This window comes from Bombina bombina, chromosome 2 (genome assembly GCF_027579735.1).
Source record: "Bombina bombina isolate aBomBom1 chromosome 2, aBomBom1.pri, whole genome shotgun sequence".
Taxonomy (NCBI): Eukaryota; Metazoa; Chordata; class Amphibia; order Anura; family Bombinatoridae; genus Bombina; species Bombina bombina.
Genome location: NC_069500.1, coordinates 1,354,417,848 through 1,354,437,458, shown reverse-complemented (window position 1 = coordinate 1,354,437,458; position 19,611 = coordinate 1,354,417,848). Strand labels below are relative to the sequence as shown.

Genomic DNA, 19,611 nt, shown 5'->3' with positions numbered 1-19,611 from the left:
TTTGCTAATACATGTATATTACAAAAATACTTCTATTCATACCTGAAATGCATCCATGTGTATTTCAATTTTACATGGGATGTCCCTTTAAATGTGAGCATCTAATTACTTTCTCTATGCAAATAAGCCAGACAAATATTTAGCCAAAAAAATTAGGGACACCCATCAGGCATCTTCAATCCCAATCTTGCAAAACACATCGGGTCATTTAACCTCCCATCCACAAGAGATTGTGGAGACATTCGCAAACTATTATGGAAGTCTATATGACGGTAAAAAAGTAAACTACAAAAATAATACCCAACAATTACAGCAGAACTTTCTAGAATCTGCAAATTTAAGTGTAATTTCAGAGAAAGCCGTGAATTACTTAATGCCAAAGTCTCGCAAGGAGAAATCTTAGCAGTTCTTAAAGATCTCAAACCAGGGAAAGCACCAGGACCGGACGGGTTCTCTGGTGAGTAGTACAAACTATTTAAATCAGTTTTAATCCCACATATAATTAATATGGATGCACCGAAATTTCGGCCGCAGAAAGTTTCGGCCGAAAATAGCATTTTTTGTTATTTCGGTTTTCGGTTTTTTTGCCTTTTATTTTCGGCAAAATTATTGTGTAGCATATTTTAAATTTGATGCCAGCCTAGAGCTGCTGTTTGAGTTCATTACTTGAATTACTGTTTTGCATATAATAATAGTTTTCTAGGACTATACTTTATTTTGATAATTGGTAACAAAACAAAAACGGTTAAATCTGATTTTGTTACACAGAACTAAATAAAGAATAATACTAGCGATGCACCAAAATTTGGGCCGCCGAAAATGTGCAATTCCAATTTCGGCCCAAAGAGGACCAAAATGGCTAAAAATGTACAGCCCTCCCCTGTTCTATTGCGTTACATGTCTATCCTTAGCATAAGGTGAGCAGCACAGCACTGGCATGGTACACAGAGCACACACATAAGTACCATTACATGATGATATTTGAAACCAGGAGAGAAGGAAACCAAAGTTCTGAATAGTGAATACAAATATCAAAGGAGGATAAGTAACATGTTTATAAACACTTGATATTATCAGACACAGCCCTAAGCACACACAGTGAATATCTTTAAGCCTTATATACAGTGCTCATACATCAACCTCTTGTGCATAGACATTCTATTCGCCTGAGGCAAATATGCGTGCACACTTTATAAGCATAACCCCCAAGCTCGCACACAGTTGGTACAAATTAGCACCCACCAGACAGTGTATACATAAAAGCACAGTAACTTTCTATAACCACCTTGCACGTAAGGTTGTAGCTAAGTCCAGTGGTCCTGGTGATAGGTGACAGATAGACTCCATTTGGGGCTCTGGACATATAATCTGACGGGTCAGTGTGAGACCCGAACCAGGAACTAGGCGGAGATATGATGAGAGACGATCAGGTGCAGCCACGCTCATCGCACGGATAACTACACCCAAAAACAAAACACATGTCCACCTCGTCTTGTTGTCTGGCTATAACCACGCTCTCCCTTATAGAGCTCCAGTTTCACTGCAGATCACGCCCTACTGTACAAGTGACCATGTCCATTTGTTGGAGCTTTCCCGCCTACAAGCTCTCTCAGCTACACACACACACTTTAGTTAAAAAAAGAAATAAACGGGGGCGTGTCCTAACAGCGACTGTGGACGGTCGCATCTTCTCAGTGCTCCTGTAGATCACCCAACAATCCGCCTGTGGAGGGTACTTTTTACAGAGATACAATAAACAAAAGATCCAGTAATGCTGGTTCTGTGAGTGAACAGGAATAATCTGCACTAATATCTGTATTTTTGACGCCGGAACACGAGAGTGGACAATAGAGGCCTGGAGAGGCGGCTCTGGACAGGCAGCGCTACCCCCCTTGGTTTTACCGAGGGTACTTGTCAGGACTGGTATTAAGAAACATAAAATTCTCATACTTATTCAGCTTCTTGGTACTAAAAGAATCTCCCCAGTACTAGACTACCTAAGAACACTAACTATCGCTGCGCAACAAATATGGCTGCCGTAATGGAAAAGACATTCATAACCCGCATTGATGCTTTTATGGAGCGAATGGAACAACGCTTCATGGACCTATTGCAAAGAGCTCCCTGGGACCTTTTGACACAACCATGCATGAAGCTCAGCAACTCAGAGTGTGGAGTGGAAGACGAAGCGGTGGCAGTTGTGGATACGGGAGCCGAGGATAAGAGCGCTCCCGCGGCTTCCCCTCCACGAGACAAAAGAGAAATTAAAGTTGGCGCAGGGCCACCGCTCCAGGCTTCATCCCGAAAGCAGCTGCTCAAGCAAACTGACAAACCTCAAACGATAGATAAGGAGCAGAGGAGCCCTGTCTCTTTCAAGAATCCACTCAACACGGCTCCTTCATTTAAACATAGAAATGGCGCCAGAGCTAACGGCACAACGGCCTCCAGTCGCAAAAAGAAGTTCAGCACTTCCCTTCAAACAGACCCACAGTTCAGCGGTTACGACACTGAAGCACCCGGCGAACAGGGAGACAAGGGAGACTTACGCCTTAGGATATATAAAGATAACACCCCAGTCTCACTGGAAACGGCTATACCTAAGCCGCTGGATATACTCCGCTATCTCGGCAGCATGGTTTCTAACAGACTGTTCTCAAAGCTACACTGTCGGGACCCACTAAAGCCAGAGGAAGGGAACTCAAATAAACACTCTAACATGGATCCTTGCTGGGACTTCCTAAAACCAGCCAATGCTTGATACTGTTATAAATATTTCATCACTGTTATCTTAAGTATGGTAATTGTTTTTGTTCGTGTTTTAATAGGTCCTCTTCTTATATAGAGCCTGTACGTTTAAAAGATTAGTTAGTATTCCTCTACATGTATAATGTCCTTGAGCGCCTAGTTTCAAGCCCTCCTGTTATTGCATTAAATAGAGTGTAGATAAGCTTTTGAACTACACGCACACGGATATCTTAAAAGGGGCACAGACATAGCATCAATACCCTTTTATAATTTTATATGTTTCCTGCGGGGTTTAGGGGGGGGCTCCTAGGGGGACACAACCTTACATTTGAAAAAGGGAAATTTATTATGCACCTAGCCTCTGTTCTTGAAAGAAAGTAGATAGTAAAGTGGGCCGCCCGTGCGTGGTCTGCGGCCGGGACCGGGGATGGGAAGCCCAGTATATTCCATAGAGAGGCAATACCAAGAACTTAACTTTAGAGGGGGGTTTTTGATTGGATGCTGTGGGCTTTACATATCAGGGTTTGTACCGTATTTTTACGACCAAGAGAGGGAAGTATAACAACATATTAAGAGTATATGTTTACAGCTGCCTAAGACATCTAAAGAAACAAAAAAAACAAAAAAAAGAAAGACAAAAATCAAAAGAGAAAACAAAAAACACGTTTATCCGCTTTACCAAGTTGTACAAGTTTATAAATGATAGTGGCTTGCCTTTGTGAGAGCTGTACTAATATAGAAACCAGTCCTGACTCCTGCATCCATTTTGTACTTATTAGAAACTAGTAGTTTCTTCATATTTTGCTTATACTTTCATGTGATGCAGTTAATTCCTATCTAAACTTTTATTTTTGTTTTATGCTGAACATTAACCCCTTTGGTTTTTCTTAAGCTCCAGAACAGATCCAAGAGTGATCTGCACCACTGTGTTTGGGGACTAAAAAAGGAGGATTTTCAATATTGATGCATAACTATAATCAGATTTGTAATGTTTAACGGTTCTATTGCATTTATTATATAAAGTGTATGTATCCTATTTCCTCAACAAAAATATTAAAAAAAAAAAAAAAAGAAATAAACAATTTCGGTTTTCGGCCAATATCATCCTGAATTTTCGGTATCGGTTTCGGTCCAGAATTTTCATTTCGGTGCATCCCTAATAATTAAGTTCGCAAATCATATTATGGAGGGCCATGAGATCCCGTCAGAACTACTCCAAGCTAAAATAGTTGTTTTACCAAAACCCAGGAAAATCCAAAATACTGCAACAACTATAGGCCGATCTCGTTAATAAACCAGGACATAAAAATAGTGACAAAAGTGATGGCTAATAGACTCAGACAGATAATCCAGACGATGATACACCCAGATCAGGTGGGCTTTGTTATGGGGAGGGAAGCTCCTGATAATGTACGGAGAATGACGGTGGTGACGGACTATCTGACTGACAATGGAGTGCCTTCTCTGCTCCTTTCCCTGGATGCAGAGAATGCATTTGACAGAGGGGACTGGCAGTATATGTGGACAGTAATGGAAAAATGGATCCTTTCTCACTGCACTTTGGAATGTTTATTCCAACCCCTCGGCACGAGTTAGAGCAAATGGACACCAGTCCGCAACAATCCAAATTCGAAACAGTACCAGGCAGGGTTGCCCCCTCACGCCACTTTTAGTTGCGTTGTGTATAGAGCCCCTTGCAGCCTCAATTAGGAATAACCCGGATATTGCGGGATTGCAGATTGGGAGGTGCACTCATAAGATAACTCTGTTTGCAGATGACATTTTGCTGACAATAACGAAACCACTCCTGACGCTACCCCACCTTGTACAATACTATCCAAGAGTTTTCCTCTATCTCAGGGTATAAAATTAAACTGGATAAATGTGAGGCCCTTCCCATTAATCTTCCAAAACACACGATGAAAACTATTGAAACCAATTTTGAATTCAGGTGGTCCAAAAATAGTATTAAATACTTGGGAATAAACTTGACCCCACATTCTTCTAGCCTTTACAGACAAAATTACCTTCTGCTGTTTAAGAAAATTCGCTCGGACCTTAACAGATGGCAGACATATAACTTCTCATGGTATGGGAGGCTAACATCTATTAAAATGAATATCTTACCAAGGGTGTTATAACTATTTAGAGTTTTACCAATAAAAGTCAACAAACAAGACCTTGATTCAATCCAATCGGCCCTCCATAGCTTTCTCAGAGATAAGAAACAGGCTAGGGTATCAATGGTGGGTAAATGGGAGAATAAGGGACTTTATAGAGTCGTAGACGTGGTGAGTAATGGGTCACCCCTCTCTTATTTACAACTGAGCCAAAAAATTGACCCATTACCACTTCAGTGGTTCTTATATCTACAAATAGCATCAGCGATACGCACATATGTTTCCAAGAGCACTCCTCAACTTAATACAAATTTAGAGAGATTGTGTAGTTCCCCCAATAGACCTAAGCATGCAATATCACTCATTTACCTTGACTTGCAGACAGCTAGACTTAAGTCCAAGTCCCCTCTAATACTCAAGTGGGAGGCGGATTTGGGTGTGGAAAAAGAACAGGAAGAATGGGACATGTTCCATGACTCATAGAAATCCTAATTAAAGGACCAGTCAACACATTAGATTTGCATAATCAACAAATGCAAGATAACAAGACAATGCAATAGCACTTAGTCTGAACTTCAAATGAGTAGTAGATTTTTTTATAACAAATTTCAAAGTTATGTATATTTCCACTCCCCTTGTACCATGTGATAGCAATCAGCCAATCACAAATGCATATACGTATAGTCTGTGTATTCTTGCACATGCTCAGTAGGATCTGGTGACTCAAAAATTGTAAATATAAAAGACTGTGCACATTTTTTTTTAATGGAAGTAAATTGGAAAGTTGTTTAAAATTACATGCTGTATCTGAATCATGTAAATTTAATTTAACCTGAGTGTCCCTTTAAGTGCAGACCTTAGAGAAAACATTATCAAGACCTCCTTTAGGTGGTACCTGACCCCTATTCAAACAGCACACTCGGTCAGGGGTGGGTCTAGACTCTGCTACAGGGGGTGTGAAGAGGTGGGTACCTACCTCCATATGTGGTGGGAGTGCCCCAGGGTTAACACTATTTGGAAGAAACTTTCTAGGCTCTTGAGTGGTCTTCTAGACGAGAATATACACCTAGAAATAGCACAAGTTCTTTTACACGAAGATCTACCCACCTTTAATAAACACATTAATGCTTTCATTAGAATATTATGCACTATTACTAGAGTCAGCATAGCAAGGTACTGGAAGACGGGGGTACCTGCTTGGTCGGAAATAATGTCCAAATACAAGCAAACATACTCTATGTACGAATCAGCTGCTCACATACAGGGTACATCAGAAACTTTCCAGAAGATATGGTACTATTGGATGTTGGGGAGTGAAGGAGAAAATATAGCAAAACTTAGATGACATATCTGAGGAGGATCGGGGGGGGGGGGGGTGAGATGGGAGAACTACCTTAAAGATAACATACTACTATAGATTCATGAACACATTATATTTTCACATAGATTTTGAGCAACGGAGGTAACTAGTGAATTTAGACAAGGAAGATTGTGGCGAAGTGATGAAAACAGATTTGCTAACAGTCTAATGATACTTATTTTATGTTTATAAAGTTATATTTGTTTATAGTATATATTTACAATGTTATAACTTGTTCCTGCTCATACAAAGAGTCAACAGCCTGGAGCTTTATAGACTCCTTCCGGATGGACTTTGCGGCGGGAGGGAAGGGGGGGGGGGGGATAAGAGATATTTTGTGGACATTAATATTGTTTCTACCCTTTCGGGGAACCAAGGATGGAGTCTAATGAGAAATGTTGACTCAGGTTCCAAGACCAATTCAAAGCAACTAATCTGTATTGCAGGGATCTTACAATCTTCTAACATGAACCTGAGTCTATACAGACTTTGTTTATATAGAGGCTAGATATTGTATCTATCATATTATTGTGACTGACTTGATTTTGTATTGCATATTTAAATGTTGAATAAAAAAAGATTTAATCATAAATGTGAGCATCTAAAAACTCCAAAACAGCTCAGTACATGGGTGGAAATTGTGCAGCAGCAGCTAAGGGGTTAAAAATATATTTCAATTGTATTCAATTGTATTCAATCCTCAGTTTAGTTCCCTTTGCATGTGTGGATATCAGTAAGCTGGAAGTGGTATTTGCCTTCATTAGAAGAATTTACGACTGAGGCTACACAGTCAGTTATTCAGCCTTAACCTCACCACATCTCTGGAACTCTTGAGTCACTAGATCAGGGAGTGTCCAAACTTATTTTGCTTCATTGTGGAATATTTTGTGCACCAGCATTTTTATTCAGTCCTCTGTTCCATCACTGTTCTTTTTCTCAGTGTTTATGAGAATGAGTGTTTTACCATGGGTTGGCAAATGTTTATAAAATCCAAGCAATTAATTTATACACAGATGTATGTAGGATTATTCAAAAGGCAGCAGCCAGAAGTAGCATTCTAGTTGTGGCTCCTTTGTGCTGCTTTTGACAAGCCATGCGTTATATAGTACAGTATTACCATTCATAAAACAATTTAACAGTCCAGTCCCGAAGTTGTCCTATCTATCTAATTCTGTGTATATTTATATACACAATGGTAAACTAACTGAAGCCAGTGTTTAAAGGGACACTGAACCCAAATGTTTTCTTTCATGATTCAGATAGAGCATGCTATTTTAAGCAACTTTTCTAATTTACTCCTATAATCCCTTTTTCTTTGTTCTCTTGGTATCTTTATTTGAAAAGGCAGCAATGTACGATTACGAGCTGGCCCATCTTTGCTTCAACACCTGGTAGCGCTTGCCGATTGGTGGCTAAATGTAGTTCCATATGAAGCCAGATTGTTACACTGTGTGTGTGTGTGTCACGTCAAACGATCATCTGCTGGTGTTGGCAAAAGGTGTGGGAGGAAAAGCAGGAGGTGGGTGGGCGACTCAGCAGCGGAGGGGGTGGAGGGGTAGTGTGATGGGTCCTACACTGCAGGGGAAAAAATGAAGGGAGAGGGAGGGATGGGGAGTTACACTACAAAAAAAAATGGTGGATTGGGGGGCCCTAACTACCTATCGACAGAGGGGGGGGGGGGTTAGGACCACTACACTAAAGAAAGAAAAAAAAATATGTATGTATTAGGTACTGGCAGTACCAAAGGATTAGTGGGAGGTTTAGAGAGCGATTTGGGAGATCAGGGGAGGTGAGAGGGTTGAGGAAGATCACTACACTGCAGAAAATAAATATATATTAAAATTAATAAAAACAAAATCTAAACTGCATACTGTCTGCCAGATCCTAAGATCATGAAATTTGACATTCACTTTAACCTTACAAGCTACCTGATTAACTCCTTCACTAAGGGAATAGAAGTGTGGTGCACAGCTGCAATTAGCAGCATTCTAATTACCACAAAAACAATGTATGTCTGACCAGAGAAGCTTTTACAATGTCATGACTGCACAAGTGGTATTTAAATGATTTCAGTGAGAAACCCAAAGTTTGTAAAAAAGTTTTTTGTTTTTTTATACGATCGCATTTGGTGGTGAAATGGGGGTATGAAATATACCAAAATGGGCCTAGATCAATACCTTGTGTTGTCTACTTAAAAAAAATAATATATAATATTCACAGATTTCATGCAATAAACAAATATCAGAATAAACCTGATTCAGAAAAGTACAAAATGAGCAGTGAAGGTATATAACTTTCTGTCCTTCATACCCCACATCCAATCGCTCTCTTCATCCTGTCGCAACCACCTACGCAATATCTCCAAAATTCGTCCTTTTCTGAGTGCTGAAACTACTAAACAGCTAATCCATTCCCTAGTAATTTCCCAGCTTGACTACTGTAACAACCTACTAACTGGCCTTCCTCTCTCCCGCCTCTCCCCCCTTCAATCCATCCTAAATGCCTCTGCTAGGCTAATCCACCTCTCCAGACGCTCTGTATCTGCCGCACCCCTCTGTGAGTCCCTTCACTGGCTCCCCATTCACAGCAGAATTAAATTCAAAATTCTCACTTTGACCTACAAAGCCCTTACCAATGCAGCCCCCCCATACCTGTCCTCACTCATCAACAAATATACTCCAGCCCGTCCCCTAAGATCCAACAACGATCTACTCCTTGCCTCTTCTACCATCACCTCCTCTCATGCTAGACTACAGGACTTCTCTCGTGCGGCACCAACCCTCTGGAACGCACTTCCTCGTGCTGTCAGACTTTCCCCCAACCTCTCCTCCTTTAAACGCTCCCTAAAGACCTTCTTGTTCAGGGAAGCCTATAACCAAATCAGTAACTAATGAATTCCACTTGCCTAATAGCTGCCCTCATCTAACTTCACACTATCATCATTCTCACCATTGCAGTCCCCACCTCCTGTTTCTAAGCCTCCTACCCATTTAGATTGTAAGTTCCCACGGGAACAGGGCTCCCAAATCCTCCTGTATTTGTTTGTTAAATTCTGTCTGGTGTCTCATATTGTACTGTCCTTTTATCTTTGCTACCTATGAACAGCGCTGCAGAATCTGAGGGCGCTTCATAAATAAAGAATAATAATAATAATAATAATAACAACAACTTATAACCGCTCAGTAACAGCCGTTGCTGCAGATACTGGATGAGTCCAAGTAATCAGGACAGTGCCTGTAGCCTCTGATGAAGCGCACGTGCGCATGCAGGTAAATAAATACAATTAAAAAAAAGTTCTATTTCTGTTTAAATGGAGTGATAGCAAAAACGCTAAAAATTATCCGGTATTTTGGGCAAGTTTTTCTCTGAAATTCCTGGTAGCGAAGGGGTTAAAGGGATATGAAACCCAAACATTTTCTTTTGTGATCCAGACATGCGATTTAAATCAACTTTCTAATTTACTTCTATTATCCATTTTTCTTTATTCTCTCTGTATCTTTAGTTAAAAAGTAGTTATGTAAGTTCAGGAACCTGCCCATGTTTGGAGCACCTATATGGTAGCAGTTTTGGAATTATGTTATCAGTTTGCAAGAGCACTAGATGGCTGCACTGTTTCCTGCTATGTAATGCTCCAGACACGTACCCAGGTATCTGTTCAACAAAGAATATCACGGGAAAGAAGCAAATTTGATAATAAAACTAAATTAGAAACTTTTTTTAAAATTGTCTGTCTGAATCACAAAATAGGTTTTTTTTTTCATTTTAAATCCCTTTAATCAAAATGACAAATTGCAGTGACCTTCATGGCTCTTAGAAAAGACCTGCATGATAAAGCATGTCCTGTGTACAAGCTGCTTATGGAACTGTCCATCTCTATAATTCAATACTTCAAGTTTCAGAACAATAAATGTTCCCCAAAAACAAATGTTCTAAATGCCTTTCAAACTCTCACCTAACTACAGCCTTCTCAGCTCTTGTTACTCTGTAACCTTCATTTGTAAATTAGCGCTGAGGAATCTGTACAAATAACTGACGATAATAATAATAATACATCTAGTTTTCCAAATAGAACAAGTGACTATCAAGTGGTTCCTTCTGCTTCAATAGCTCATCCCCAAATTGCCTCTAATCACAAGCAAGGCAACATGCGTCAAGATAAGCTACCATGTCACCAGAAGATGTCACTTTGTATTGAGACAAGCATATACATGGCTTTTTGCCAGCATGATGCTTTCAGAAGCTGTCATTAAAGAGCAAATTTAGTTGAAAAATGTTAAGACTAGAGACCAATGCTATGTTAAAGGGACACTAAACTCAATTTTTTTTCTTTCATGGTTCAGATAGAGCATGCAAGTTTAAAGGGACATTCAACACTGCCCACAACATTAATCTACGTTTCAAAACTAAATAAAAAGATCAAGCTCCAAGGTGCCCCCTTTCTCTTACTTACCGCCTTCACTGTTGAATCGTCATTGTTATCTTCCAAATTGGTGTCCTAACATGTCTTCCTAACTCCCCCCACCGTGACGTCTTCGCCTTCTTAAACTATCAGCCAATGAGAGCCCATTCCCCGGACTGAAATCCAAGCGCGTTCACGGCTGTTAGCGCATGCGCAATATACTAGGAACCAAAATAATCCAAGTTGTTTCCGTTACGCTTATATTACGTAATGGAGTACTATAAGTAAGATAATCGGAACGGAAACAACTTGGGTTATTATGGTTCCGCTTTTAATGTTCCTATTGTATCACGCATGCGCTAACACCCGTGAACGCGCTGGGATTGAAGTAGGAGAAATGGGATATAACTGCCGGCTAGTTTGAAGAAGACGAGCTATACGTCACAGTGGGGGGAGTTAAGCAGCCATATTAGGAGACAAATTTTGAAGTTATCGATGAGGATTGAACAGTAAAGGCAGTAAGTAAGAGAAAGGGGGAACGTTGAAGCTTGCTCTTAATACTTAGTTTAGAAACATAGATTATTGTTGTGGGCAGTGTTGAATGTCCCTTTAAGCAACTTTCTAATTTACTCCTATTATCAATTTTTCTTCGTTCTCTTGCTATCTTTATTTAAAAGCAGGAATGTGATGTGTAGGAGCCGGCCCATTTTTGGTTGAGAACCTGGGTTATGCTTGCTTATTGGTGGGTTAATGTAAGTCTCCAATAAGCAAGCGCTATCCATGGTGCTGAACCTAAAAAGGGCTAGCTGCTGATATTTACATTCCTACTTTTAAAGTAAAGATAGCAAGAGAACAAAGAAAAATTGATAATAGGAGTAAATTAGAAAGTTGCTTAACATTCCATGCTCTATCTGAATCATTTAAGAAAAAATTGGGTTCAGTGTCCCTTTAAGCCCCTGCAAAGGAGTTAAACACATAGCAGAAATACCCACAGAGCACTAATGGTCCTGAACAGGAACTGCTGCCGATTCTACCACACAGCTAGTCACACAGCTCAGTTGTGCAGGAGTTAAACACAGAGGTGCAGGGCTGCTAGCCTTACAATTAAAAGCTCTTACAATTTACAGCATGTATTTATTTCTTCCTATAATGGCCCTTTAAGAAATGTGTATTGTGCTACCAATTTCTTGTTTGCAAATAATTAAGATAATCTAAGGGGTATAAAACCCAAACATTTCCTTTTGTGATTCAGACAGAGAATACAATTTTAACAAAGTTCCCAGTTTATTTCTAGTATCAAATTTGCTTTGTTCCCATTATATTCTTTGTTGAAGAGATACCTAGGTAGGTGGCAGGAAATCTTGCTGCCATTGAGTGCTCTTTCAAAATCGTCAACTTTCTTGCAAAACTGCTACAATATACTGCTCCAGACACGCACGCTCCTGAGTTTACGTCCATGCTTTCACCAAAAGATAACAAGAACAAAGAAAATTTGCTAAAGTTGTTAAAAGTTGCACGTTCTATCTGAATCATGAAAGAAAGTTTTGGGTTTTATGTCCCTTTAACCCCTTAATGACCACAGCACTTTTCCATTTTTGGTCCATTTGGGACCAGGGCTATTTTTACATTTCTGCGGTGTTTGTGTTTAGCTGTAATTTTCCTCTTACTCATTTACTGTACCCACACATATTATATACCGTTTTTCTCGCCATTAAATGGACTTTCTAAAGATACCATTATTTTCATCATATCTTATAATTTACTATAAAAAAAAATTATAAAATATGAGGAAAAAAATGAAAAAAAACACACTTTTTCTAACTTTGACCCCCAAAATCTGTTACACATCTACAACCACCAAAATACACCCATGCTAAATAGTTTCTAAATTTTGTCCTGAGTTTAGAAATACCCAATGTTTACATGATGTTTGCTTTTTTTGCAAGTTATAGGGAAATAAATACAAGAAGCACTTTGCTATTTCCAAACCATTTTTTTTTTCAAAATTAGCGCTAGTTACATTAGAACATTGATATCTTTCAGGAATCTCTGAATATCCATTGACATGTATATATTTTTTTTTAGTAAACATCCCAAAGTATTTATCTAGGCCCATTTTGGTATATATCATGCCACCATTTCACAGCCAAATGCGATTAAATACAAAAAATCGTTCACTTTTTTACTAATTTTTTCACAAACTTTTGGTTTCTCACTGAAATTATTTACAAACAGCTCGTGCAATTATGGCTTAAATTGTTGTAAATGCTTCTCTGGGATCCCCTTTGTTCATAAATAGCAGACATATATAGCTTTGGCGTTGCTTTTTAGTAATTAGAAGGCTGCTAAATGCCAATGCGCACTACACGTGTATTATGCCCAGCAGTGAAGGAGTTAATTATGGAGCATGTAGGGAACTTTTAGGGATACTTTTAGCTTTAGTGTAGTGTAGTAGACAACCCCAAGTATTGATCTAGGCCAATTTTGGTATATTTCATGCCACCATTTCACCGCCAAATGCGATCAAATTAAAAAAAACGTTACATTTTTCACAATTTTAGGTTTCTCACTGAAATCATTTACAAACAGCTTGTGCAATTATGGCACAAATGGTTGTAAATGCTTCTCTGGGATCCCCTTTGTTCAGAAATAGCAGACATATATGGCTTTGGCGTTGCTTTTTGGTAATTAGAAGGCCGCCAAATGCCGCTGCATTTCACACGTGTATTATGGCTAGCAGTGAAGGAGTTAATTATGTAGCTTGCAGGGTTAATTTTAGCTTTAGTGTAGAGCTCAGCCTCCCACCTGAAACATGAGACCCCCTGATCCCTCCCAAACAGCTCTCTTCCCTCCCCCACAATTGTCCCCGCCATCTTAAGTACTGGCAGAAACTCTGCCAGTACTAAAAGCTATACTTGGGCTTTTTTGTGTTTTTTTTTGGCATATTTACATATGCTGCTGTGTAGGATCCCCCCCTTAGTCCCCAACCTCACTGATCCCCCACCAAACAGCTCTCTAACCCTCCCCCTCTGCCTTAATGGGCACCATCTTGGGTACTGGCAGCTGTCTGCCAGTACCCAGTTTAGTAACAAATGTGCCTTTTTTTTTAAAAAAAAATCCCTTTGCTGTAGTGTAGTGTAGCTTCCCCCCCCCCAAGACCATCCCCCCACCCCTTCCAGATCCCTTAGCTGTTTATTTGTAACATTTTCAAACTTTTTATTTTAACTTTTAACAGCCTTATTTTTCCGCAGTGTAGCGGTTCCCTCCCGCTCCGTGCACGCGCCCGCCGCCCCCCGTGCACGCGCGCGCTCCCGACGGTTCCGCCCCCTTTCTCTCCACATCGATGGCCGCCCACCCGCCTCCCAGACTTGCTCCCACCCACCAACGATACCGGGCACCGATGTCCGGTGCAGAGAGGGCCACAGAGTGGCTCTCTCTGCATCGGATGGCCAAGGGGGGTTATTGCAGGATGCCTCCATATCGAGGCATCACTGCAATAAACGGAAAGCAGCTGGAAGCGAGCAGGATCGCTTCCAGCTGCTTTCCAGACCAAGGACGTACGCCACATATCCTCGGTCATTAACTGTATTTTTTTTGAGGACGTGTGGCGTACGTCCTTGGTCATTAAGGGGTTAAAGAGACAGAAAAATCCATGATTTGGATAGAACATACAATTTTAAACAACTTTCCGATTGAATTCTATTATCAAATTTGCTTCATTGTCTTGTTATTCTTTGCTGAAGGAACAGCATTGCACTTATGGCAGTTAGATGACCACACATAGAGTTAGCCAATCACAAGAGACAAATGTGTGCAGGCACCAATCAGCAGCTAGCTCCCACTAGTAAAGGTTACGTGCATATTCTTTTTCAATAAGGGATATCAAAAGAACAAAGCACATTTGAAAATAGAAGTGAATTTAAAAGCGTCTTATAATTATATGCTCTCTCAATCATGCAAGTTTAATTTTGACTTTCCTATCCCTTTAAGCTTGTTTGGCATGGCTTACACACATTCATACAGTATGCTATGTGCAAATTAATTTCTGTAAGATATTCTATTACCGACTATGGCTCTTAAGCAAATAGAGTTAAGGACATAAAGAAGAAATAATAAAATGCACTTATTCTAAATAATTGTATTATTCAATAGTGTACTAGTAGTGCAATGATTAACTATATAAAATGTTAACCATATTTTAGGAGGCATAAGTATCCCGTTAAATGGGGCGTAAAGTCAAATATAATAGAGCAAGCATTTTAAACAACTTTCATATATACTTCAATTATTTAATTTGCTTTGTTCTCTTGGTATCATATGCTGAAAAGCATACCTAGGTAGGCTCAGAAGAAGCAATGCACTACCTGGAAATAGCCCCAAAGCACTGCTGGTTCTGAGCAGAAACTGTGCTGACCCAATCACCAGCGGTAGTCACATGACCCAGCTGTACAACTAGTGCTCCTTATTGGATCAGCTGCATTTTCCTTTTCAGGACCAACAGTGCTTTGCAACTCTCGATTGATACATTAAAGGGACAGTCAAGTCCAAAAAAGACCTTTTATGATTTAAATAGGACATGTAATTTTAAACAACTTTCCAATTTACTTTTGTCGCCAATTTTGCTTTGTTCTCTTGGTATTCTTAGTTGAAAGATAATTCTAGGCAGTTCATATGCTAATTTCTTAGACCTTGAAGACTGCCTCTAATCTGACTGCATTTTGACCACTAGAGGGCATTAGTTCATGTGTCTCATATAGATAACAGAGCTCATGCACGTGAAGTTACTCTGGAGTGAGCACTGATTGGCTAAAATGCAAGTCTGTCAAAAGAACTGCAATAAGGGGGCAGTTTGCAGAGGCTTAGATACAAGATAATCACAGAGGTAAAAAGTGTATTTCTATAACAGTGTTGGTTATGCAAAACTGGGGAATGGGTAATAAAGGGTATATCTTTCTTTTTAAACAACAAATCTGGTGTTGACTGTCCCTTTAACTATGTGTTTAACCCCATTTACAGAGTTGATAGTGATAAAATTACATTATGTTACAAATTAGAGCATGTTATTATTATCGGTTATTTGTAGAGCGCCAACAGATTCCACAGCGCTATAAATATAGGCGGTATACAAGGTAACATTCCAATGGGTAGAGGGCCCTGCCGAGAGTCGCACTGTTGTAGTCAGCTCTTATGAAGGTGATCTGCAAACAGTTGGGCTCTTAGGCTTACATGCTAAGGGGGTTCACATGGCAGATAGCAGTGGGGGAGAGGAGCTCGTTGGTATTAGGAAAGGATAGTGTAGGTTGTATGCATCCCTGAACAGTAGAGTCTTTAGGGAGCGCTTGAAGCTTTCAAAACTAGGGAAGAGTCTTGTGGAGCGAGGCAGAGAGTTACACAAGATGGGAGCCAGTCTGGAGAAGTCCTGTAAGCGGAAGTGTGATGAGGTAACAAGAGTGGAGGAGAGGAGGTGGTTATGAGCAGAGCGAAGGGGACGGGAGGGAGAGTATCTAGAGACAAGGTCTAAGATATAGGGGGGAGCAGTGCAGTAGAGAGTTTTGTATGTCAGAGTGAGAATTTTGAGTTTAATCTTGGAGGCAAAAGGAAGTCAGTGAAGGGATTGGCAGAGAGGTGCAGCAGATGAAGAGCGACGTGTAAGGAATATGAGCCTGGCCGTGGCATGCAATTATTTTGGACAAACCTGAGCAAGCCTACAGAATATTTACTTTATAGAATATGACTTCACCAAACACGTTTGCAACAAAATATGCCCTGCATATTTAAAGGGATATGAAACCCAAATGTTTTATTTCATGATTTAGATAGAGTGTGCAATTTTAAGCAACTTCCTAATTTACTCCTGTTATCAATTATTTACATAAGTTTAGGAGCCAGCCCATAAAAAAATGCTTTAAAGATGCTAAGTTTTTGATAGTTCGTCTCTCAGATTTAAACAATTTGAGAGATTTACAGCTTAAATGTAATAGTAAATAGCAGGTAGATAGTTAAATAGCTTTACATATTTCACTTTCAGATCTATTTCGGTAAACACTTCAACTTTCTACAATGTATTGATTCACACCTGAACACCAGCATTATAATGCTCCTTCAGAAGACTCTGAAATAAGTATTTTGTATAAGTATTCTTGTTTCAAACGTTCATATCAGGGGCGTATCATTGCCTAGGCAAACAAGGCACGGGCCTAGGGCGGCAGACCGAGCAGATCATATGCATGCTGCTGCTCAAAGGGGAACTAGGAGAGTGCACATGCTAATATTAGATGCATTGTTTGTGTTTTGTATTTGAAATTCTTTTTTTTAAATGGTGGCAGTCCGGGTGAGAGAGCTGGAGTAGTTATTTAGTACGGACAGCAAGAGTTAGTGTCAGGACTGGAGGCGGGATCTTTTTCACTTGCATCTCAGTCCGATACTTGTGACTGAGAGGATTGCAGAGGTACCGAGTTCACAGCGGAAAGTAGGGTTTTGCTTTAGAAAACAAACATCAGTGAGTACACCATCCGTTACTAACTAGTTTTGAATTTAATGCCCTGCTTTTCCAGCCCACAGCACCTTAGTGACTGACAGCACAGCAGTGTATTAGCATTAGTTCCTGTTTGTTTCATGGGGCTATCACAACAATGCCACATTGTTCTCACTGTGTCAGATCTTGCTGGTGCTCCGAGTTCCCTGCTCCAAATTACTGCATTCTACACTGCTGTTTTTGCCTTTCCACGATGTGTTATTTACACCCTGTCAACTAACAGGCAACACACAGAAGAGAGGTAACAGGGGAGGTCAGTGCAATAAAGTTTCTGTGAATGTTATATGCTGCCTGCCTTTCCTGCTCTCGGTCTAATCAGATAAGATCCCCTCCTCCTCCTGCTAATTACCTTCACGGAGCTTTACAGAGTTGCAGACCATAACGTCTTCTGCTGTATTTCTGTACTTAGGTGAGACTTCTCAGGCTTATTTTAACCCTTTGCTGCCAGTGGCAGATATTTGTTAAAAAAATAAAATAATAATAATACAGCACAATTACTCAGCTTTCAGAACAAGCCTTGTTGCAAGAGCCACTTAATGGGATATTTTCTGAATGTCATTTGCTATTTTACTTAGATAAACCTTGCAGCCCTGAATGATCTTGCTTAATCTTCACAGACAGAATAAGTGTATTCAAAATTACAAAAATATGAAATAAAAACAAAAATAAAGGAAAAATCCCCATAAAATTTCTTTTCCTGGGATGTGTGTGTGGGAAAATGTCAGAGATAGGGTAGAAGAGTGTGTGTGTCTGTGTTTGTGATAGAGTGTAATAGTTTGTGAGTGAAAGTGTGTGTCAGACTGACAGAGTCTGTGTTTCTTTTCTCATCTCCTTTCTGTCCTCTCCCTCCATTTTCTCCTCTCCCACTAATTTTTCTCTTTCTCCTTTTTTCTCTCCCTCCAAACCTTCTGAGGTGCATGCAAGTTTTTTGCTACCGGTGGTGAATATTTACTTTGCAAATGCCATGAAAAAAAAGTTATGAAACACCCAGACCAAAAATATCAAGGCTGAAAAAGGCTTTAAAGCTAGGATGGTATGGGGGGGCAGCAGAATTTTGAGTGCCTAGGGCAGCACAAAACCTAAATACGCCACTGGTTCATATGGTGTGTGTGTGAAACAAAACACACACATATACGTGGTCCAGCTGTCATAGAGGGACATAATGCTGTCACACACCTTGCTCTCAGCATGACTTTGGGAGGGTGGGTGGCACATGAGCTGAGGCCTTGGTGTGGGAGTGACACAGTGGGCAAGGTCACGTCCTCCTATGCGCAAGCAAGCTATAGACACGCCAGACTGCTTTATTTACACATTAGTGCACACTACCAGCAATGCCTATCCATCTCATTGCGCCCTGCCGCAAGGACTCACACACACGCACCACAGACATCTACTATCTCTTGCTCACGACCTGCCAAAAACTCAGCTCTATCATTGGACAAACGACCTGCCAATCAAACTATCTCGCAATCCTATAGGACAACGCATACGCCACACAATGCCATCTCTCTTCCAAGATTGCTAAAGTTGAAAGGTCCTAAAGGAGAAAGCTGATTGGCTACAGAAAAAGCTAGTCTGGCAGCCGATTAGCTGACGAGTTCTAAAACTAACGAAACTCTAACAATAATTGGCCATAAAGCCTGTCAATCTGTGCAGCCTACCGGCAATGAACTAGAATATAATAAGCAGCCGTTTACGTTAGACGCTGGGCAGACAAGTTACTTAGTCTGCAGCAATTACAAGGTCAAGTCACTGGGTGAAGTCTCACAGCCCGCTTCTTGCCCTTGCGTGTACGCCCATTACATTACCTTAGCTAAGGCCGCCGCCCTGGCCCGTCTGCACACCCGCAGCATGATATAATGTGACAGGAATTACTCTGCCCGGTGTTTTGCTTAGCACAGCATGTCCCGGGACCGGATGAATGAAGCTAGTGTCCACACAGCTCAACACCGACAGCCGACACGCCCACGTGTCTCTGAAACCACGCCCCACTCGAGTCTTTTCACACAACTTTATTAGTATAAAACGGTAAACACTATACAATGTACTCTGGTTATGCAGGAAGGAACTATCTCTATGTTTTATATAGTGACAATATTGTTACAGTGCATTTTACCCTTTAAAGTGATGGTAAATTCAACGGTAATGTAAAGTGACATTAAAACCAGAGTTAATAAATACCAGGAGTTTCATTCCTCTCTCACCTAAAATTCTGCATCTCAACTATTATATTATCATAAATTACACCGCATTATAAGCGTGCTCTCGCCACTTTGCGATACACTGCGCTTTTTTATGACGTTTTCCAATAAACGCGCTCGTCAAGGGGCATGTTTAAAAAAAAAAAGCTTGCGAGTTCTGCACATGCGCCTATTGCGCCACTCATTCACTGACTCTGTCAACGAGCACGGTTCAAAAATAAATGCTCAATCCACAGCTCTTGGCTGCAGCG

The 19,611-nt window shown here is 40.4% G+C and overlaps 1 protein-coding gene across 4 annotated transcripts in view; it reads right to left on the bottom strand.

Annotated features, from left to right (window-relative positions):
- The window catches only part of IMMT (inner membrane mitochondrial protein), a 138,739-nt gene extending 119,606 nt beyond the window's left edge, over nucleotides 1–19,133 (bottom strand). For 3 of the 4 annotated variants that reach the window (XM_053704263.1, XM_053704264.1, XM_053704265.1), the window contains exon 1: nucleotides 18,968–19,133. In XM_053704263.1, the coding sequence (XP_053560238.1) occupies nucleotides 18,968–19,012 (45 nt within the window). In that variant the 5' untranslated portion in view covers nucleotides 19,013–19,133. The remainder of the gene's footprint in view (nucleotides 1–18,967) is intronic. The other variant, XM_053704262.1, reaches the window with a different exon arrangement.
- Nucleotides 19,134–19,611: the final 478 nt, after the last annotated feature.